The 23,634-nt window shown below is 39.3% G+C and overlaps 3 protein-coding genes across 4 annotated transcripts; 2 read left to right on the plus strand and 1 right to left on the minus strand.

Annotated features, from left to right (window-relative positions):
• Positions 1-444: 444 nt before the first annotated feature.
• On the plus strand, positions 445-7,318 carry fbxo32 (F-box protein 32). Its single transcript, XM_044034316.1, has 9 exons — positions 445-712; positions 1,359-1,480; positions 1,761-1,810; positions 1,929-2,021; positions 4,210-4,303; positions 4,945-5,129; positions 5,220-5,402; positions 5,809-5,952; positions 6,096-7,318. Exons 1-9 carry the CDS (start codon positions 600-602, stop codon positions 6,183-6,185), a joined length of 1,074 nt encoding a protein of 357 aa, XP_043890251.1. The 5' UTR covers positions 445-599; the 3' UTR covers positions 6,186-7,318.
• A 1,763-nt stretch (positions 7,319-9,081) lies between these two features.
• prelid3a (PRELI domain containing 3A) lies at positions 9,082-13,106 on the minus strand. 2 transcript variants are annotated; one of them, XM_044034319.1, is made up of 8 exons: positions 12,954-13,106; positions 12,341-12,614; positions 11,205-11,373; positions 10,520-10,609; positions 10,107-10,177; positions 9,650-9,752; positions 9,345-9,419; positions 9,082-9,209 (listed from the first exon to the last, which is right to left on the minus strand). In XM_044034319.1, the coding sequence occupies exons 2-7, from the start codon at positions 12,370-12,372 to the stop codon at positions 9,360-9,362; spliced, it is 525 nt and encodes a 174-aa protein (XP_043890254.1). In that variant the 5' UTR covers positions 12,373-12,614; positions 12,954-13,106; the 3' UTR covers positions 9,082-9,209; positions 9,345-9,359. The 2 variants fall into 2 exon arrangements, with proteins under 2 accessions (XP_043890254.1, XP_043890255.1); XM_044034320.1 differs by lacking the exons at positions 9,345-9,419; positions 12,954-13,106 and having other exon boundaries at positions 12,341-12,715.
• Positions 13,107-13,919: 813 nt separating this feature from the next.
• LOC122775095 (elongation of very long chain fatty acids protein 4-like) lies at positions 13,920-20,338 on the plus strand. The gene is made up of 7 exons (XM_044034828.1): positions 13,920-14,116; positions 14,993-15,083; positions 15,809-15,996; positions 16,231-16,311; positions 16,763-16,934; positions 17,466-17,593; positions 18,197-20,338. Exons 2-7 carry the CDS (start codon positions 15,017-15,019, stop codon positions 18,518-18,520), a joined length of 960 nt encoding a protein of 319 aa, XP_043890763.1. The 5' UTR covers positions 13,920-14,116; positions 14,993-15,016; the 3' UTR covers positions 18,521-20,338.
• The last annotated feature ends 3,296 nt before the right edge of the window (positions 20,339-23,634 follow it).

Genomic DNA, 23,634 nt, shown 5'->3' on the forward strand with positions numbered 1-23,634 from the left:
TCCCATGAGTGGCTGAGAATCAGTGGACTATAAAGACATGTGACATAATGTTATTCCCTCTTTATTGAAAACAAAACACTTCCTGAAGACTAATTTTTTTTTTCATCAACAATAGTGTGTTAAAAAGTGCTGTGAGATACACTATAATAATACAGTATAAATACTGGCTTCTCCACAGCGGGTTATATAACAGTGTCAGTCTTAAGGTTTAATACAAACACAGAATCGATTTCCTCAGTGTTCTCCCTCTCTCCCTCTCTCGGGGTCTGCTTCTTTTTCCTTTTTTCAGGAAACATGACACAGATACATGTCTTACCCACGGTTGCGTCTCCTCTGCAGCAGATTTTGCAACACTTGAGTTGATAAACAAAGCCACGTGCTACAGGGAAGTTTCCACAGTGGGCGGTCCTTGTGCACTTCCGGGTTCTGCGTGACAAGATATAAGACGAAGAGCTGCGTAGCAAAGCATCAGCACAACAACACAAACACGTCGAAGACAAAGAACACAGAAGAAGGGGATACACTTCAACTAAAGCTGCGGCTTATTTCTCCCGCTATTGTTTTTTTAAATATATATATTCGTTCGTCTTACTGTGAGGATGCCGTTTCTTGGTCAGGACTGGAGGTCGCCGGGTCAGAGTTGGGTTAAAACCGAGGAGGGATGGAAAAAGACAACAACAGACGAGACAAACAACAACGTCTCCGTGGAGAGGTTCGTCATTAAAACACTTGAAGTTTATATTTAAAGCACATTTCATACCCACAGGTTGACTCGAGGTGCTGTACAACATTAAAAGCAACAAAGAGACACAAAAAAAAAACAGAAAAAAGAAATCAATTCAAAGTCGAAAAATATAAACCATAACAAAGTGTGAAAAAGAACACAGAAGAAATGAAAAAAGAAGAAGTTAAGATTAGTAGAAGAGAAGATTTCTTTTAACATATAAAGGTAAAATAAGTATAAAAACAAGTATATTTTTAGGTTAAAAGCAAGACAATGTAAATATAATGCATGTTAACTATACAATATAATGGTGCTTTGACCTCCGATTTGAATAATAGTTTAGTTAAAAGATGTACTTGTTTATCAGAAAAGGGGAAGAAAGGAGACAATACTTCATCTTGTTTCCATTCTACTAACCTCAGTGTTTTGCTGGGCCATGTTCCTTCTCCAGGCTAATCACTGAGCTATTAATAAACTCACAACAAGTGAGTGGATTAACTAACATCTGTGGTGCTTTTCCTTCCCAAGAATACATTTAAATCACACATTTAACTAAGGCAGTCAAAGCATGTCAAAAGAAAATAAGACTGTATCTACTGACATGAAGTGATGAAAAGAAATCATGTTTTTCCAGCTTCTGCAAAGTCAAACAGGAGGAATGTTTCAACAAGGAGAACTTGCTGCTTTCTTTCAACTATGACATGGGTGCCAAGAAGAGGAAAAAAGACCTGATGAACAACAACACTAAGGTTCCCTGTGAGTCACTTTTATATTCACACGTTTTCACATAAACATGCAAGAATTAAAACTAAGTGTGGACTTAACAAGTCATGTTATACTACCTCAAAGTCATGTTTTGGACAAGTGAGTCTAATGAGGATGTTATGTAAAATAAACAAGGTGGTAATATTGCCTGATAACATTGCCTGTTATTACATTTCCATTAGTTGACACATTTGTCATAATGTTGTCACAATGCTTATGAGCTGCTTAATTAGCTACAGGCCACTCATGATGACACTCTGCTCCCTCACAGATTTCTACAGGGAAAAGTGGATTTATGTTCATAAAGGAAGCACCAAGGAGGTAACAAACAATCTTACTTAGTCTCACACTGTAAACATTGTAATTTAAACATGCTGAGAAAACTCTATACTCCTGTGGAGGATCGCAATCTAATCCCCTTATAATTAAATTCCCCCAGCGCCATGGATATTGTACACTGGGTGAAGCCTTCAACCGTTTAGATTTCTGCAGTGCCATCAAGGATACGAGGAGATTTAATTACGTTGTCAGAGTGAGTCCACATGTCTTTGTTTTCTTCCACTTTCTTTTTGTCCCTTTTGCTAAGTCTTCCTCTGTGGTAAACCATAGACATTTTTGTTCACTGCATGGAGGGGTTGCAGGTTAAGAGGGTGTGTAAGCTTCTGCCAGGCTCTTATCATTGCACTGCAGACAAGGGTCTAAATGTGGTGATGATACTAACACTGTGAGTCATATGTGTGTGTTTCTGGTAGAACGGGACTGTGTTGTAGCCTGATATATGTATATATGTATATGTATATGTATATATGTATATGTGTGTATATATATATATATATATGTGTATATTTAGAATGAATTACTATATCAACAATGCAGTGGAACATTCTAAGAGAATTATTTAGTCTAAATTGATAGCTTTCACACCAAATATAAATTTTTCACTGCACTAAACTGTAAGCTCTTCCACATGTTCTCCCCATGTGAGCTGCATGTGCTTATGTTCTCCTGTACTGGTGGGGTTGAGGTTGCATGTGAAAGGGGAAGGTGGGGGTGACAGCTGCATGGTGAGGTGCGACCACCTGACAGGGGTTAATGGAAACAGAAACTGTGGTTGTTCAGGTGACTCGTGCACCAAAGCACACACGTAGACACTACATTGTGATTCACACCATAATTGCTGTTGTGAGATGAACCAATTCAGGCATGTGCAGGGGAACACAAATTAATTTTATTTTGGCAGAACAATGAGCAGCCATCAACACCAATGTAGTACATCAGTTTAGCAGATTTCCTCATATACCAGCACACAAAACAACCTGATATTCCCTTGTAAAACAACAGTGTGATACTCTTAAACCACAATAGTTGGCCATTTCTGTATTCAGGGTTTTTGACTGACCTTTTTGGTGCTGGTTCTAGCTAACAAGTGCAGAGTCCAGAGAACAATATGGCTGTGTAACACTAGCTTTTTGTCTGGACATAGTGTCCTAGGTCACTGCTCGTCCCTTGTTGTGTCTGATGGCATTGGTGGGTTTATTTAACTCTGTCTCGGTTGCACAGATCAGATTCCCCCACAAAGAGACAACAAATGGTGTTCCCTCTGCTTGGAGCAGGCAAATGGAGGTTATGTCAAGGAGACTGAAAACTTAAAATTAATTTGTTTTAGCAGTGCATTTTGTGGAAGAGTGGGAACCTTATACCAGGTTATCAAGTGCAGTTTAGCCAACAGCCGAGGCTAAAAGTAGATTAAAATGCACATTGTTCCACCTGGCTGCTCTACAAAGAGGAACTTGACGAGCAGCTAAAAGGAGAAGAGCAAAGGATTAGGTTTTAGGCACAAACCTGGAAAGACTGAAAATACCAGGAATGAGGGAAGAAGCTTAAAATAGGGAAAAACAGACAGGGGAGAAGTAATTTAGTTAATGGAGTGCTATTATTAAGATCACCAGACTCATTCACTTTTATTTAGAATAATTTCTCTGATTAATTTCTCTCTCTACTTACAGTATGGTTCCATTTGAAATGATGACCTTTTCATGCAACACTTTTATGAATTTAGATACATGCACTTAGGACAGTGCTGTCTTACTTCTGGATAACTTATCATAACCTAGCAATGTGGCTGCAGTTAACCAGAAAGTACCCCACAATATGTTGATGTTGGTATGATGACAAAGGTCACATGCTTCGGTCAGAATTGAGTAAGGGTCAACTTGAATTTCTCCATGACATCACATCATCTGTGACATGCCTCTCACGCTGGATCTTGCCGTTTGTCCACTATCTAGTGGCAACAACTGCGCAGACGTACACAAACAAGCATTGCAGAGGCACACAAGTCCAAACATACACACACACACTTGTTGAATGATTCTGCTAATTCACATGACAAGGAGTCAAATGATTAAAAGTGTGTTTGTGGAGGCTGGTGTCCAACACTGTTCCAGGAGCTTCTTCCCCTCCAAAGAGGCTCTGATCAAGAACCATCAAATCCAAGAATGTTGATAAACACTCACTGGATCCAGGTTCATTTGAGGGGAATGAGCTGGTGGAGCAGCTCCATATTACTTCTAGAATCTTTTTCTGAGAATTGCATGTGCTGATTTAAGAATGCGGCATAACAATATTAATTAAAGAGGCGAAAGAACAGAGTCTCTGCTTAGGACAGCATGTCATTTATGTTGTTCTTTCTGTTTCTTGTCTCTCTCTCTCTGCTCCAGCTTCTGGAGCTTATAGCCAAGTCCCAGCTCCCCTCACTCAGTGGTGTGGCGCAGAAGAATTACATGAACATTCTGGAGAGAGTGGTTCAGAAAGGTGAGCCCTGTCACTCTTTTATTTGTCTTTTAACACAATCAGAGTTTCATTCTTTTTTGTGTGTCTGAGGACTTTATTTTTCTGATGTGGTCTGTTTTTATCTCTTACACATACCACTCGCACATATGAATAAATATACACATGCACAATTCCCTCCCTAATCAATTTATTTTCCTTGTTTTGTTGCTTCATTTACAGTAGACACTTATCTTTGTTTTTGGCAGTAAACAACATGAGTAAATAGAGCAAACAGAAAGGCTTCATGCTTTGTTGTCTGCACAAATAGGTGAGGAAATGAGCCTTGACAACATCTAAAGAAGGTGGAGGAGTGAATGTAGTGTTTTAATGGGACAGTGAAAAACACCAGATCCCTCTGCAAGCCACAGTATAAACTAAATGTTCCCTCTGCTAAACAGAGATTCTGGATGTTTAGGTGGGGTTATGAAACCTTGTTGGCCAAACATTATAAATATCACAGGAGGATACCACAGCCAAAACATGTATTGCTGTTGATTCTTAATACACACTTAACGATTTGTGAACTTGCCTGGCTGCTGCTGAAAGTGAAAACCTCACTTTAAGCTCACAAATGAAGGAATAAACTGAGCTTGATGAACAGTATCTGATTTCCTTCCACACAGTTCTTGATGACCAGCAGAACGTCCGTCCAATCAAAGAGCTGCTGCAGACCCTGTACATCTCACTGTGCGGTCTGGTTCAGGACATGGGCAAGTCAGTTCTGGTGGGCAACATCAACATCTGGGTTCATCGCATGGAGAACATCCTGCAGTGGCAGCAGCAGCTGGACAATATCCAGATCAACAGGGTGAGTCTGTACCCAGGACAAATCCACAAGCAGAACTTAAAAGTGCTCAAAATGTGAATTTCCTTTTTATTCAAAACTTGTTCCCTTCAGCCTGCATCGTCTGGTATGAGTCTGACTGACCTTCCTGCCAGCCTGCAGCTCAACATCATGCAGTGCCTGTCAGATGGCAGAGACCTGGTCAGTGTGGGCCAAGTGTGTAGCGAGCTCGGGGCCCTCACTGAGGACCGGCTGCTGTGGAAGAAACTCTGCCAGTACCACTTCACAGACAGACAGGTTTGTAGAAATGATTTTGATGACCTATAAGCACACACACATACACTTGGCTACACCGTGGGTTTGTTTTCTACCTCATTTTTCTAAAAATGTTACCGCACCAGCTGAACTACTTGGTACAGGATGCCAGAAGAGCCATCTTCTTAATGTACATGTCATTACCATCACTCTGCAAGGAGGTCAAGCATCTGTGATAAGCTTGACTTGCTACTGGAAAATGGGAGGCTGCAGTGTGTGCATACCAACACTACAGTAACCATGCACTTGATAAGCGAGTGAATCAGTATATAAGCTAAATTAGGTTTCAGTAAAGAGCTACTTAAATTCTCATCTTTTGAACACATAACTTACAGATATTTTGAGGTGGGTTTTTTTTAGGTCACAAATCTGTTTTCTTTTCCTCTAGATCCGGAAGAGACTGATGGTGTCTGACAAAGGTCACCTGGAGTGGAAGAAGATGTACTTTAAGCTGTGCCGCTGCTATCCACACAGAGAGCAATACAGCGACACCTTGCACTTCTGCACACACTGTCACATCCTCTTTTGGAAGGTAGTTCATTTTTTTTCTATTTTGCACTTTGCACTTGATAGTGGTTTCAAAAATAAAATGTGACGGTTCGTGAAATTGTAGAAGAGGAAACAGAAAAAGACATGAGCATTTAATGTTAATAGTTGTACTTCTTCTATTTTCAGGACACAAACCATCCCTGCACTGCCAACAACCCAGACAGTTGCACTGTGTCGCTTTCTCCTCAAGACTTTATTAACCTCTTCAAATTCTGATTTCCCCCAAATCCAAATGAACTGGTTGCACATACTGTACATAGAAATGTAAAATATAATTTTTGTTTAAAAGCCTATTGAATTCCTGGATGTATATTTAGTTGAGGTATGACTGAAGATGGCTGTGTGGGACAATTAAGTATTCAAGTTTTTTTTTTGGGAATGGTACACAGGCTGCTGGCGTGGTTCACTGCTGAAAGTGGGTGAATCATGTGATTGTGAAGGAAAAACGTAGGTGCAATCGTTTTGTCGGTGAAGGAAGAGGAGTGCAGAGGAAAAAGGGAAGTACTGCTGTCGGAGTTCTAGTTTAACATGTTTTTTTGAAATGAATTAAAAGAATGAAAGCACACATTTTGACCTTAGCTATGTGCACTTGTTTTCCCCACGTTGAAGAATTTGATTTGACTTTTTGTTTTTAAAACCTCACTCTTTGTTTCTAACATGTGAAGTAGAAACATTATTTGAGTTGTTTAAAGTTGAGGCTTGTTTAGTACGACATTACAAAGACTGTTCATCCGTCGTATAGATTGTGTTTGATGTTGAGGTGCAATAATGGAATGGAGAAAGTCTTGAATTGCTGCCGTACCTAAGAGATGATGAATGTAAACAAGGAAGTTGATGATTATTTGACTCAATTGTGATCGTTAGTGATTTGATATGTTAATGCACCATGTTACCTTTTCTATTTTTTGTTCTTTTTCACTTTTATATGATTTTTATAGTGTGTTTTTCTGACATGCAGCATTACCAAAGGTTGTTATCAAAGTCTCTATTACAGTGGTGTGTGCCTTATCATGGAACATGAACCAGTACAGCTCAGTCCTTGTTTGCATTGTTTTCAGATACTGATGCTGTTGTATTGTCATTATCAAATATCACATGTGTAGAGGAGTGATATTTAAGGCCCTGACACCAAAGATGGGTCTGAGTTTTCTGTGACTTGCATGATTTTCTAATTCACCCAACTGAAACTGTGTTTACGTTTTTATTTATTCAGATTCTGGCAACTTGCACAATTGGGTTTGAAGGAGACAATTTTCGTCTGTCAGTGCTCACAGTGAGGATTGATGTACATGCCATGCATTTTGTTTATGCTCTGTTGAATAAGCAAAATAAAAATGACCTTAAACCTAGCCTTGAATAAAAATTACACTGAGGCACTCTGGGCTTCCTGTTCAGAGAACAGGAGCTGTGCTGTGGTTTTCCTGTTAACAAACAGCAAGCGTGTGTGCGCTCTCTACTGGACAAATAATGAACCACAAGTAATAAAGAAGAAGACCTTGGGTGCAACTGGTATTTGAGAATATCACTTCTGCTTACAACTAACTATAAAAGTTAATGTCCATATCTGAAAGTTGCATACTGCCAGCTACATTAAGATGATATTTTGATAGTGTGCAGAGAGTTAATAATACAAAGGTGTGTAATTAACCAGTGTCTTTTAAACTAAAAAAAACTGTGGAACACAGGGGCTGTGAGACAGTAAACACGGCTCAAGTGAAACGTTCTCAAACAGCTGTTTTAATTGTTGCAGCAAAAGGTTAAAACAGCTGACGTTAAAACAAAATTTAAAAAAGCAAATGAAACTTTTTTTTTTTTACAAGACACAGACAATGTAAACAATGTTATGGTTCACCGCTTGTCACGCAGTGTTTTTAAATAAATAAATATTCACTCAAAATATGGAAATATTATTCTGTTTAACAGGAGATGATTCGGTACACAAGTCATGTTGTGTGTCTCCCACTGCACCATTCCACATAGAGTACTGTCCTGCTCCTCAGGGTCAGACGGGTAGTGTGTATGAGGTACATATGGAGGCATGATGTGTAGAAGTAATAATGTCATGATACTGCTGCCCAGGCAAAAATACACAGGCATCAATGTGAAGCCATATAAACAGGTAGTTCTGCCTTTTTACGACAGTGATCAAAAAAGTCTATATGGTCATACGGTCCCTCTCATTAAGTTAAAAATCTGCTGGTTTAAAGCAACACTACCTATGACGTTCACATCAAACAGGTTCCAGTGTATTGGTGCCTCAAGAGCAGAAAAACAAGGCGATACTTAATGGTACATTCCCATTTTTATGATCTGAACTAAATAACATCGACATTCCCAAGTGTCCAACTAGATACACTACTCATTTTCTATAATAAACGCTGTCCCTTTTTAGTTACGATCATGCAAACTATCTACAGTTTGTGCCTCTTGTAACACAATAAGCACCAGAAAGTATCTGATTTTAGCATCTAGTACAGGAGTTTCCTGTGTTTGACTTTACAAAAAAATAATATCATGTAAAAAACAATATTATGAAGCTTGTTGCATATTATATTGTACTGTACCTTGTTTTCAAGGTAACTGTGTGCGTGTTTATCTCTTACATTAAAAAGGTCCCTAAACTGAAGTCAGGACATAAGATCAAAGTAAATATTTGGGCAATCATAAAATATTCTTAACAGCAAAGTTGGTCATGAAGTTGACGCACTTCATGATGGAGCAGATCACATGACTTTTAAACCATGTGATCCGTATGACCATTTAGGAGTTAATGAGAACTCAGTCACATTGGACACAACCATTCAATCCTACTCTAACATGCTTTGTCATAATTATTCAGCTTTGGCAGCATTTGACTCTGTCCCAACTTCCAGTGCATGTACTCTTGTTGGATATGTGTGCGTGTGTGTGTGTGTGTGTGTGTATACTTTGATACCTCTTTAGGACTGACCTTGTCAGGACCAGTAGTGGAGACCAAAACCTCAATTTCTGAGGAACTGGTTAAGGTTAGGGCTAAGAACTGTGGTTAAGTAAAGTTTAGATTTAGACATTAACCAATTATTGGTTAAGGTTAGGGATAAGGCTTTGGTTAGACTATTGAAAAGACAAAAATGTCAAAATGTGAGTCCTTAAAAGGACAGCTGTGTGTATATACAGTATATGAGTTCCAGGATGCTGAGGATCCCCTGTGGTTTAAAGGGAGTAGACAGGGAGAGAAGTCATCACTGTAGAGCTGCAGCCCTGTGTATGAAATCAAATGAGCATTATGTGACACAGGTGCTTGTATTAGATAGTTCTGATAAAGAGAAAGGTAGCATGCTCATTTTGAAATGGCAAGACTAGTAGACAAAGTTGCAAAGGAAGGCAAAGAGTTACCAGAGTTAGTAAACATCACAGAGAGGTACGTTCTCTTTCAGAGTTCTGAATAATCCACTCAATAGCATCCCAACCCTACAGATTGACACAGAAAAACAGATTATAGAAGAGGCAGCAGGCTAGTATCACTGGAAACAGCCACTTTTGACTGTATGTCCAGTGAAACTGGCCCTGGAACAGCAGAAAGACAGTGGGGTCCCAGTTAGACAACATGCAAAGGAACCATCAGTGATGTTTTTATTGCAGGCATTCAGAAAACATGCACAGTGTGGCAAAACTGCATTGATAGAAATGTGTTTTGTTACCTTTCTGGCATTGGCTGACATTCTCCTGGCCATCATTCCTTCCAGGTAACTGCTCAGGCTAACTCCCTTGACAGTAATGATGGCTTCCTGGGTCAGAATGGTACTGAGGGGCAAAAGGGAGGTGTTAAAAACAAGAGAGAGTGAGAGAGTGAGAAAAAGAGAAAGCACTCAGTGAGCACAAACATTCACCAAGTTAATTTATTTTGTGAACCACAACCCACATCTTCATAAAATGTCATCAAATTCCAATCTATACTTTTTGAGTTATGCTACTCACAAACAGACAAACACAGCCGGAAAACAAAAGCTAAAACTGTTAGAAAATTACACACGGCAGCATTAATGTATAGCTGTATATTATTATTATTATTATTATATATTACCTGTACACTTCCTCCCTGTAATACCTCACAAATTGTTAGTGTTTCAGAAAAATGAAATGGTAATAGGTACTTACACCTCAGGGTTTTCTGGGTGTGGTCTGTAAAGAAGCCTCTCATCCACTGATATGAAGTTGGTGAGAGTGATCTGAAACAAAACATTGATTCACATTTTATCATCTGCTATTAACAGGATGCACTATTGCCTAATGGTTTGGTACCGAAACACAATACAAAGTACATTAGATAATGTGGTTCATTTCTACTGTACTTTTTTGATCTTGTAGTGAAACATTTTCCTATCCTGCCCTGCCACTGCTTCTGGCAGCTTCAGTTGCTCTCCTGATTATTTAATCCATTAACTCCTTAAACATGTGTAATCTCTGCTGAGTGTGTTCTGTACCTTGGGTCCAATAAGTCAAACTGCCTTAATTACATAGTTGAATCAATGCTGTGTCACCAATATGGATGTGGATTAATACAAACATACATTTGTGGAGCACAACTCCATCTTTTTCTCCTCTGGGTCGACTATGGAGTGTTCCTTCACGTAGGTTTGTGTGTGATTGGTGCCCAGGATCTGCAAACACAACACACAGCATTTAATGTGACACAACACACATCATTTAATGTGAAACCAGCGTCTAGAACATGAGACAACTTTCAGAGGAACCACTTTCAACCACTGGTTTCTACACTGCTGATAGTTGTAGTTGCTGGTCTTTGAAACAGGGGAAGCTCATTTCATGCCCAGTTATTTATACATACATTCTGCAAACAAACAACTAGAACAAGGAAATGCGATAATTATGCAAAAGCTATCACATTGTTTTTATTTACAGTGCATATATGCAAATGAAATGGTCTATAATCGCCGAGCAAATAACACAACGACCAGCTATTTGTCTTGAGACTTCCCTCGCAAAATCCACATAAGACTGAGACATAAAAGGCTCTGCTGTTGTGTATGTTTCTGCAACGCTGTCAAAAACTGGTTCTGCCTTTCAAACAGTTCCTCATGCAGAAACTCAGTGTCCACACCTGCCCAACTTTCTTGCTATGAGGCACTCCACAGTTCATTAAGTTTTATTTAGAAACCCATATCTTAATCCTGACCTCTGCGTGCATGAATGTCAGTTTCTAGGCATCTGAGTGTCTGGAGGCTGGTAACTGACCGCTCGTACGATGGCTGGTAGGCCCCACTCTGTGCTGAGCAGTCTGTGGCTGTGTAGACGTCCCTCAGTGTCCAGACCGCGGTCCAGCACATCCACCCCTACGACATTAGGGTTCATGGGGTTAGGGTACTTTCTCATCGCAGCCTTGATCACTGTCTCCCATGGGTAACTGTACACAGACAAGGGCAAAATAATAATAATAATAACGATGAGTCAAAAGGTAGAAAAAGAGCATATTGAAAAGACCACTTGAACTGCAATACATGAAGAATGTTGTGTTTTCTGTGACGGTTTCTTAGTCATCCAGGTCATAGTCTTCAGGAGTTATCTGTAGACAACAGGACTTGATTGAGTTAAGTTGACCCTCCGTCTTGTTTGGCCAAGAAATTACCCTGCAAGTAGATAATTGTTAACCCCTCTGCTGCAACACTCTCATACCCCTACTACTTGGCAAGAGGAATGAGAAAACCATTCAAACTGTAGTTTTGACTAAAGTTTAGTAGTCCTATGTTGCTTTAACACACTTGTATTTCCAACTAACATACACTTTTTGTGGAAATTATAGAGCTATAACATTAATGATACACCCTGTAGATTATTTCAATATCAAAGCTGTAAAACTCATGCATTGAACATTTTTAGAGTATGTACAGTACATAGGCTTTATTGAGTGTCTTAGCAGAGAAGACAGTGATTTACATCATATGAGACAAGAAATTCACTCCAGCAGATCGATGGTGATAATCTATGTTTGTGCAATGTCTACACATGTGTCTCATTCACAAACTATTAAAAATATTAGCATGATAAACAGCATGAACATTTTAATGACTCACAATACGTTCACAGCAAGGCTACACAGCTAATGATAGCAACGGATGCTAGCGACAGTTAGCACCAGCTGATTTAGGGTTTCCTTGTTTATTATAATTTATACATTTCTCTATTTATTCATTTACTTAGTTCTTTGGGTCATGTTTCATCCCCCATATGTACACTCCATTTCGTTGATATATTATAGATTAGGAGCGTAAAAACACGAGTTTCAGATGGAGTTTGAAGATCCCATCGTTCATTATAGTTCATTAAGTCAATTTTCGTTCATTGATGACTTAAACTGTGTGAGTGTGACTAACCTGAAAATATGCTCCGTGCTCCAAATCTTCATTTTCTTTTCCAAAAACAAACTCGCTGACACCTTTGCGCTACAAAACAAGAATCCCTTGTCCTTTGAAAGTGTCTCTCATCGGATCATCTTCATGTGAGGAAGTGTCTCCACTGATCATAGACTGCTGGGGCCTGTGATGATGGAAGATCAGTCCAAAGAGCGAAGCTCTGTTTTTCTCCCCATTTCAACCTCAATAACGACTGCATAGAATGCTCTGCGTCACTCCTGCTGCTGTATGGATCCTGGAATAAGAGACAAACAAACATATAATCTATAGATAACTACACTCGTAGCCCACACATAGAGAGGAAAGACCAGAGAAAAGCCGGTGCATTAAGGGAGCTGCCATTCGTCCAGTTAGACACAGTGAGATCTTAGATACAATCATGAATATCAAAATAAAGCTATGTTTTCATAATCTCTTTCGCAGCTTTCCTTACAACTGCCGATGCACTGTTTGATTACATTATTATATAACCGTTACTTTTGCAATTGAACTATTAGTCATTTTTAAAAGTGTGAGTGAAAAATTGTAAACATAGTAGATTAAATTAGTTTTACTTTGAAGGCAGAGTCGCTACCTTTCCTTGTCTCCTTTGCTTGCGTGTTGTTGACTTGACTCTCATGGTCCCTCTCCTGCCGCATCCGCCTCCATTTGTGCGCATGCGCATAGCATCCTTCCATCATCTGGCGGCATCACAGGAGAACAGCTGCGTCAAGCCACACAGAGACAGTCCCAATCGGACAGGATATGCAGTGAAACTGCTTTCAAATTAGCGTATCATGGACTCATTTAAGCCCCAGTGTAGGATTCGTTTGTTGATCTGCACAATATGTGAAAAAACAAAAAAAACAAAAAAACAAACAAACTTATACATCGCACTTATTACAAGCACTTCATAGTTAGGCTTACTTGAAGCTCTTACTTACTTCTAGCTCTTATTTGTAATGTACATGTAATGTAATGTAATGTGCAAAAAGACAATACAAAATTAAAATGCACAATTTAGATGAGAAGCCAAAGAAGGCTTATGTAGATACCATTAATCATATTCAATGTAATCAAATTAAACAGCAGAGTAAAACAGAATAAATATTGTGAACTAGTGTCACAAATGTTGTGATTAGAGACAAGTTAATATGTTTTAAGAACGTGTGTGCACATAAATTAACAATAGGTATCATCAATAGCCACATCCAGGCGTGAGTGGATAGTCTCTATGGACAAAGTCCAGACATGTTGACACTTGAGTATCAATCAGAACTGTTCATGTCATGTCATGTTACCAAATATTCTTTTTTTTTTTAAATAAAATATAAATACTTCAATCATCATTGTATTGCCTATTTTTCTCAACATAGCATATACACACATATAAATATGTAAATATATGTGTGTGCGTGTAAAACATTTTCTTTTTACACATGCATTGACTTGGGGTGTGTAAAATACTCTGCTTTTATTGTGAAAGTTCAACCGGAAGTGTAGGGTTCACTCTGTCTGCACTGTCGCTGGTGCTCTGGTGGCGATCAAATGAGAAAATTCATTGAAGCAGACGCGCAGTGGAGGCTTGTGTTGTCCGTTAACGGCCCGTGTATTCCTTTATTTATTTATTTTCTTCACCCTGGATACGGACCAATGAACCAGTTGGTATAAAACGCGATCGGTCGATTATAAGGCGGAATAACGCACAGTTACCGCAGTGAATGCCAGAAAAGGGATTTCTCTCTTTTTTTTAATAAGGTAAGGTTATAATCCATCTTCAGTCATACGGTAGAAGGCGAGACCGTGTAGATATTATACTCGACCATATGTTTGATGTGCGCAACCTTGGTGATCTATACAGTCACCATAGTGTTTCTACAGATGGAAAAAGATTAAATGTTTTTTGGGTTTTAAAAAAAACCCAAAACAAATTCATAGGACTGCATGTAGCTCGTGTCTGAAGGCCAGACTAAATGCCGCAGCGTGTACATTTAAATGGTTAAAATCTCTGTGTGTAAACACAGTGTCAGAATCTATGATAAATATGGAATATGATGTTTAAAGTGTATTTTTGTGTGTTATTAATGGAGTTATTATGTGAGCAGGTTGCAGACTAGACGATGGTAGATGCTGCAGCATCAGCTTCAGGCCACAGAGGGAGGGAGGGAGGGAGGGAGAGAGAGAGAGAGAGAGAGATGGAGAGAGAGTCTATAAGTACACACCTCCTATTCATCAACATGTCAATATGGCACTCTATAAAATGACCAATTTCCATGTAAAAATGTGTGGATGGATTCAGTTATTAAGGTGGTGCTCGCGCAGAAGCCAAAAATGTGCTGACACATGCGCTCTGCTCTGCTCTGCCGCCTGGAGCTCCAGCCTTTGTGCGCAATCAAACCCTCAGCCCGTCTCTCATTAGGCCACAGACCACAGACTGTAGGTTTGTAACAAGGCGTCAGCTCAGACTAGTCTGCTTTGTTTACTTCAGTTCAGGGATTCATACTGTTCACAGATGAATGATGTTATGATGGATACATCTGGATTATTATCATGATATTCTACGAGAGAGAGCATGTTATGGTGTCATGAATACTGAGCACATAATGTTTAAGGACTCTGTCTTTCTCGTTTCAGGTATACTGGATCACGACCACAACCATGGAGATTGTCACACATTTAATCAATGACACAATAGAATTCTACAAATGGACATTAACTATTGCAGGTGATAATATTGAACTTCTTTCACACATATGTTGTTTTAACCTATATGCAAATGTCATATTCTGTTTCCATATAGTAATGGGATATACAGTATGTGTGTAAACTATATGAATATGTTTCTGATATATACATACACATTTTCTTTACCCTGGGTATTGCATATATATATCATTTATATTTTATATATAGCCTATGCTATTTCTCTTATATGTCAGTAGTGCATCAGTGATGGTGCATTGGTAGGATTTTGTGACAGGATGAGTCAAAGTTGCACTAAATTGGTGAACAAGTTAAATTTGTGTATTTGTGTGGGAGTGTGTATCGTATATTGACAGTGAATATTTGTTTGCTAAACGACTAACTCTGAGGACTTAGTTGTTTGAGTGTACTACACTACACTATACTGCACTAAACTACATTATAGTATACAGCATACGATATACCCACATGAGGGTAGTGGGGGGTGCTGGTGTCAATTCTATGCTAACATAATGGCAAAAATACTATGATACTATACTATACTACACTGTTCTATACTTCTTCATAATAGTATTATTAAGTACTGCTAACATATGAAAAGGTCACTTGGGGACAGAATCCTCATCTGCTTGACTTACACCCCTCGGACCAGCTCTCACACAAACTGGCATTAAACCCACACTGTGCCTAAGCAGTGCAAACATTATGGAACAGTTAAAAAGCTCAACGTGATCTTGTGTTTCACAGACAAGCGAGTGGAGAAATGGCCTCTGATGGACAACCCCCTGCCCACACTGGCCATCAGCACCTCCTACCTGCTCTTCCTCTGGCTCGGGCCCAAATACATGAAGAACAGAGAGCCTTTCCAGCTCCGCAAAACCCTCATAGTGTACAACTTCAGCATGGTCTTCCTCAACTTCTTCATCTTTAAAGAGGTTGGTTGTTGTTATATAATGAGCTCAATGGTCTTTTGTTTTTCACCTGCATGTCTAAAAATAAACCTGTAGTGAGTGTTCATTCTCCTTGTCCTTTTGTCTCCTCCAGTTATTTTTTCCTTCTGTTTTTCAAGTTCCTATTTTACTTATTTTTATTGATGTCATGCTATTCTCTGACTGAATTCATTTATTGCATAGCAGAGATTTAACAGAGACACAATTCTTGTTCTTTAGCTGTTTATGGCGGCACGGTCCGCAAACTACAGCTACATCTGTCAACCGGTGGACTATTCAGACGACCCCAATGAAGTCAGGGTGAGTGTTCAAAGCTGTAGATACACACACAAAGACAAATGCATTGTGTGCAAACACCCACTGTTACTAAATGAAAAATCAGCATCTACTGCACTGCTATACTCACATGAAAATGTATAGTCAGTGTGTCAGGGAAGCTTCATGTTCAGTGGTTTTAGAAATATAATCAGCTTCCACTAGTTTGGATCCAGGGCCCGGGATTACAAAAAAGTGTGAGCTTGAAGAAGGATCGTGGCAGGTGTTCAGTTTCACCTTCCCCTGCTGTTGCTCCATGACGCTGTTACACATCTAACACGGCAAGCAGAGTCGTTTGGTCTCAGGTGACGATGAAGTCAAGGTGTTGCAGATAATAGATCAGATGTGTTGAATTGGTTGCAGTTGACATGAACTATCCCTCTCCTGTAACTGTCCGTTTCCCTCCTCTGTATTTCTCGTGTCATGTCTGAGACAGGTGGCAGGAGCTCTGTGGTGGTATTTTGTCTCAAAAGGCATCGAGTATCTGGATACAGTGTTTTTCATCCTGAGGAAAAAATTCAACCAGGTTACCTTCCTACATGTGTACCACCACTGTTCCATGTTCACGCTGTGGTGGATCGGCATCAAATGGGTGGCAGGAGGACAGTGTGAGTAGATCGTGCCGCAGTAAATGTCAAGATTAGGATTTCCCACCTATAATTTTTCATTTCTTTAAATCTCACAATCATACATTTCCTGCCCAATTAATTGCTATGCTATATCTACTTATTGAACATCATGTGCTATCAAAGGCTGAAATTAGAGATATAGACTTTTGACTTCTCAGTTTTAACTTTTTCACAACCAGTGGCATCGCCATCTTGTGGCTAATCAATAAATTGCATTAGTCTCACCCTGCAATACAGTCTAAGCATAGACTAAAAGGTGATACTGATACAAGTGTCGTCGATACACAAGGTATTTGATCACTAATAAACAATTCGGAAAGTTCATAGTTTGATCTGATGATGAATACAGAATAAAAGTTGGCACCATATCTATTATTCTTCTATTGAGACGTGGGTCTGACTGTGAGGTTTAATTTTCATGTAGTCCATTCAACAGATTGTCAAAGTGATTTGAGACTTGTTTTGAGATTTGTGCAACCAATTTGGATTTGTGTTTTTGTCTGTTTGCAGCATTCTTTGGTGCACACATGAACGCAATGATCCATGTTTTGATGTATCTCTATTATGGCCTGGCCTCCTGTGGACCTAAGATCCAAAAGTACCTGTGGTGGAAGAAGTATTTGACCATAGTCCAGATGGTAAGATGTTTTTAATGTGCGTGTAAAGTGATGAAAAATATCTATTCTGACTTTGCAACCTAAGAGGAGTGTTACTCACCACTTTGCCAAATTTATGAGATTAAAAAATGTCACAATGTGTTGTATGTTTGGTTTTAAATCAAATGATTATCTGTACCACCAACATCCACATCGACATACTTAGGCTTTTAAATACAGTGGCAGAGATTTTCTGTGTGTTTTTGCATCCAGGTAAAATGCATGTATGCGATAAAGACATCTTGAAACCAAAGGCACAAGTGTTGCACACTGAGGTTTTTTATATTGTTTCAGTAATTAAGGAGGACTTATGCCAACTACATGTATGACTCCGGTGTGTCATCAAGCCATAGCTTTAGACACGCCTTAAAAATCTTGAGCAGAAGACTTGAAATTGTCTTGACTGCCTAAATCCTTACTCTATGGTTTAAATTTGTTTCAAGTGTCCTTAGCAGCTCTCTATTTGCTTTACATGCACTTCAACATGCTTTGGAAGTTTAACAATCAATCGTCAAATCTGGGTAGAGCGTGAAAATCTCCCTTCAGTGCAAAAAAACTTGATTTTCTTTCTTTATCTGTGTCCAGGTCCAGTTCCATGTCACCATCGGGCACACCGCCTTGTCCCTCTACGTCAACTGCGACTTCCCTCACTGGATGCACTACTCCCTCATCTGCTACGCCATCACCTTCATCATCCTCTTTGGAAACTTCTACTACCAGACCTACCGTCGCCAGCAGCCCAGACGTGACGCCTCCTCCTCCTCCAAAGCAAGCAAGGCCCTCTCCAATGGGGCCCTCAATGGGCTCAGCAAGGCCGCCAACGGAGCCTTGGTGATGGGAAGCAAAGAGGAGAAACCCCAGGAGAACTCTGGGAGGAGAAAGAGGAAAGGAAGAGCTAAAAGAGATTAAAGGAAAATGAGTGAGAGGGGTTGAGGTGAGGTAGGGCCTTGTTTTGGGTTCTCGGTTGATAGTGCTAAAACAGGAAAGGCTTAATTTGAGGGAGATTTAAAGGAATGGATGCATTTAAGTGTGATGTGTTTATTTTAAGCCATCTGAGTGTTGTAGATACAATCCTGAGATGGGCCTGTGTTGGGAGAGGATCATTGTGTTAGTAAGAGGTGTCAAAGGTCATGCCTAAGGTGGCTGTTTTCACAAATAACTCAAAAATACAGTAGTGTCTGGTGCGGGATAGAGCCTGGTATTCCTTCTCTTTATTGTGGTGTAGGTTGTGGCTCTGCAGGAGTGACTTTCAGCTACAAACTGAGCCTGACATGGAGACATCAAACCCAAAGTTCACCATGCCCCATCTGGCAAGCTGCAAACACCACATGAGCCGCTTGAAAAAGATAATATACCATCATTACAAGGTGATCACTGCTGTACTGAGACAGGAATACACATAATATACACACAACCAGGTCAGCTTATATTTGAGCTTATTATTATTATTTTTCTTTTTGCTGTTCTCCTTTACTGATGTAAAACTGACAATGATGTATATGTCCTCATCTCATTCAACCTATTACTGATGTGACACGTGGGAAACCTAAGTTTACAGTACATGACCTCCCACACATCTACAGTCATACACTATACAGATTTTGTTATTCATTTCAAATGATGGATTCTCATTTCTTTCTTTCTTTTTTTAGCTTTCTTCCACATCTACATTTCTAAAGAAGGAAAATAAAGTCAATATCCAGAGGAAACGTGTGCATAGAAAAAGAAAAAATGGATTTCTAACCATTTGAGCCTAGGATGAGACATTTCACTGCTGTTTTAAGACGAAATAATCATCAACTTGGCTCAAAGTGGGTTTGGATTTAGATTTTTTTTATTTCCATACACAACCATATCCAATTTTATATATATCTACATGTATTTAATGTGATGAAATAACGAATAACAACCTGCCGATTATCTCAGTGTTTCCCACTTTTGAAACGGAGGGCCAGTGGAGTTTTATCTTTGCAGACATTTACCTGTGTTTTTATATCCTTTCTGACTTTGTTCGTCTTACACGCTGGTAAAAATGTTGTGTGCCGAACAAGCGGCGGGACAGATCTGGGTTCCTTGTGTGTTTGCAGAGAACAAACTGACGGCCATTTATGATCCTACATTAATCTGGCCTTTCCCTGCAGTAGTCAAATATCTTTTTATGTCTACTGTTTTCAGGCTCAATTGATAACCTGAACTTGCTTGAATGTAAAGTTATCAGGGGGTAAATGGGACTTTAAAAGATTAAGACTATGATTTATTTACAAAAAAGACTCAGCTTACATCTATCGTGACTGTGTATGCTCTGCCTGTAGTATATAGAGTATAAATCAGTGGTCGGCTCTATATCTGCAAATCCAGCTTTATGTCATCTAACAACCTGTGTGTTTTGATGTTATTTATCAGTTTGTTCTATTTATTTTTTTGTAAATACCAACCGTCCCATCAAGCTGAGAGTGCTTGTCTGTGTATTTGTGTTCTTTTTGTGTTGTACATATTACATGGTGATATTTTGTACACTGTGCATTTGGGATCGTCCCAGCTTATTAACTTGGACATGTCTATGACCACATTGCTTCTGTGTGTTTTTTTTTAATTTACATTGAACATTGAACTCTCTTCAAATTAAATTAAACTGAATGCCTGTTCAAATTTTGGCTCCTCCTTTAACTGCCTTCTTCACACTAAAGTAAAGGCTATAGAATCTGAATTATAAAGTGATTACAAACATTTTGTTCAGACTCTGTTTATTTGGATCCATATTAACTTCCACAATGGCGGTTACTAATCAGTCTGAGGTCAACTCAGAATACAACAGCATAACAGCATGAGAAACAACATCAACTTGCCTTTTTGAACCATATGAAGCTGACTGGTAACATTCCTGGCAAATATGAGGACTATGTTGCTACATTTGTTATAAATGAACCATTCAAAAGCAGCAGTCTAGCTGCTTCATTTTTATTTATGTCTCTGTGTGACAGAACATTTGTTTTTACATGAAGGCATTTGTAGATAGGGTGCTACGTTTCTGACACTAGAGGGCAGCAGATTCTTTAGTTTCGTTTGCAAATAAGCATTTCCACAGGGCAGTGACACAATTATAATACATTACATACACACAATATGCTCACTGTGCTCCAAAGGTCCCGTTAACAAAGTCACAACACGAGGAGAATATTTGAACATCAGCGAATTATACAAATTAACTCCTGGTTTTGACCAATTAAGTGCTGCACACACACACACACATATACACACACACACACAGTGGTTTCCATGACTTCAGGGGATATTGCATTGACTTACTTTCATTTCCTGGAGATTTACTCTAATCAATACTGGCCTAATCATAACCTTAACTTAACCTCAGCCTAACTTTAAAACCTGTTTTTACCTTAGTAATTTACGTTATGGGGACTTGATTTTTGTCCACATAAGGAAGACAAGTCTCTGTAATGTGACTGTGTAAACAGATTTAGGTCCCCACAACATAAGGAATACCAGGTACACACACACACACACTGGCTGTCAATGCAACACCAATTAAATCTGTCAAAATCTGTCATTGAGGAGTATGAGGGTGGTTCCAGAGCAGGGTGGGGTCATTTTGAGTCATGTTTCGCTTTTCTGATAAACAGGGAAACAAATTAAAAATACGCACCAAAATGCAAATCTTTGACAGCTTTTTGGTTTAACAAACACAAACCCCTCGCTGAAACTGAATTTTGAGCCAGACTTGTCCCTCTCCATTTTGACAAGGTCAGACAAAGGTTTCCATGACAACTGTACACAGCAGCTGTCTGACCCCCTCACCCATCTTACACCCCAAACCCCGCCCAACAGCCACCTAATCGCCCTCCTCCTGCTCCTCACTGCGCTTGAATCAGCTGAGGTCCATGTGGGGAAGCAGCAGAAGCTTCATAAAGTATTAAACAGGGATTGTGTTTGTGTGTGTTTGTGTGAGGGGGTTTGATTTACATGTGTGGGAGTTCTTGTGTAATAGATTGAGAAACACATATGAATGTGTGTGTGTGTGAGAGAGTGTGTGTGTGTGTGTGTGTGTATCCAATGCCCCTGCAGAGTTTGAGTGGGAGGCCTCCACTAGCTGAAGGTTATTACATGGATGATATTTGTGTTATTCCTCAACCTGGGGCAATCATTTCACAACTCAGCCACATGAAACCAACAACAACATCCCACAGCAAACTGTTCCTTTGGAAGTCACCGCTCCATATTCTTACAACCGTGTCGCCCGTTTCCTCTCAGCATGTTAGAGTAGACAAACACATCTTCAGAGCATTAACAGTCTGAGAAGGAAGTCTCTGCAGGACAAATGATTTACAGCTGCTGATGAAGCACAAGCTGGGAAATTCAATCAAATGTAAGCAGCAGAATACAGTCGAGGTTTAAAGAAGAGCTGCAAAAGCGTATTTAACATTAATTCAGGCAAGTGTTATATTATATTATAATACAAAAGCTTATTATTCTCAACTGTAGTGTAGGTATACCACTCCATGTGTTACGTGATGTCACACCACTTAATGTAATCTCATTAATGTGTACATGAAAATGTAGATTAATGTCAGGCGGTCTTAATGCTTTCATTCAAATGTCTGTTTTGATTAGAAACAGAATGACTTCACCCTCTCTATAGAATAAAGACCAAACACAAAAGCTCATATTTAGTAAAGGTTTGTGTAACTTTATTCTATGTTTGTTTGAATCTGTGTTTCTTTAGTTTAAGTGTCTCCTTCAGTAAAATCCCCCGCGGATTCACAACAAAGAAACAATTCTCCTCCCACTCACAGGCTCAGCTGATATCAGGAGCACAAATGAAACTGGAGATAAGCAACTGTTGTTGTTGTTGTTGTTTTTTAAAAATGCCTCATGGGAGAAACATATTGCAGCAGTGAGGCACTATAATTATATGTTACCTGTTGGAAAAAAAAACGTTCAAACATTTTCTGAATATGACCGGTATTCCTTTGCAGATACTTGCATGACACAGCAGATAGTCTCTAATAATTTTCTATGTAGTGTCAGACATGGCCTGGAATCCCTGTCTGCATGTTATCTTACTGTGGTGATAATGAGTAACAGTGTAAGGGAGAAAGTGAGAATGACAGAGAGACTTGGGTGTGTGAAATGAACAAGGGTTTTTATTTTTAGGGTGAATGTTCACCAAGGCTTCCCTCTCCCTCCCTCTCTCCCTCTCTCCCTCTCTCTCTCAAACACATACACACAAAAACCATGACAGCATGGGAGGAGTCATAGAGTGTGTTGTGTCAGTGTACATAAATACTGAGCTTGTTTTTTTGGACGTGTGATGTAAATGTCACGTTCACAAGTTATTTATGCTCTAATGGGGGATGAGATATATATCAAGTCAACTTTCATTCACAAAAAATATTAGGATGGGGTGATTCAGTACAGTAATCATGACAGTCTATCATCCAAGGTGATCCACATTACTTCACAAATGACATATTAATAATAAGACACTTTTATAACCTAACATCACCATAAATAGAGAACAATCAGTAGTTCTTGTCTGGCACAGGGAAGCCGCTATAATGGAGACATCTGTCACTTAAATGTAAGCAAATCACTGAATAGCCCTGGGTCAAAAGAAAGACAGGTGGGGGTGTGATGAATGTGTGTGCGCATGTGTGTGTGTGAGTGAAAAGGAGTGCAAGACCCCAAACATCTGTTATCCCTTTCAGACAGAATGGATCATCATTCTTGGCCAAAGCAAGGGCCTGATTGGCCCTGCATCGTCTTGTCTGGCAATTAAACTGCAATTATAATAGAGAACAGTCTTTTTTTTTTTTTGAATGGATCGAGATACTGTGGAGTAAAATCCTGCTGTGACAGCATCAAATAAATCACAAAGAGGTGAGAGCCCAAAGAGCTGTTGTTGTTGAAGAAGCCTTGGCAAAAGCCAAGAGCTCTGCCATAAAATTCTCAGAGCAGTGCAATTCCAAGTCAATTCCCAGCACTTTCTGTTGAACGTATTACTTTAC

This window comes from Solea senegalensis, linkage group LG9 (genome assembly GCF_019176455.1).
Source record: "Solea senegalensis isolate Sse05_10M linkage group LG9, IFAPA_SoseM_1, whole genome shotgun sequence".
In the NCBI taxonomy this organism is placed as follows: domain Eukaryota; kingdom Metazoa; phylum Chordata; class Actinopteri; order Pleuronectiformes; family Soleidae; genus Solea; species Solea senegalensis.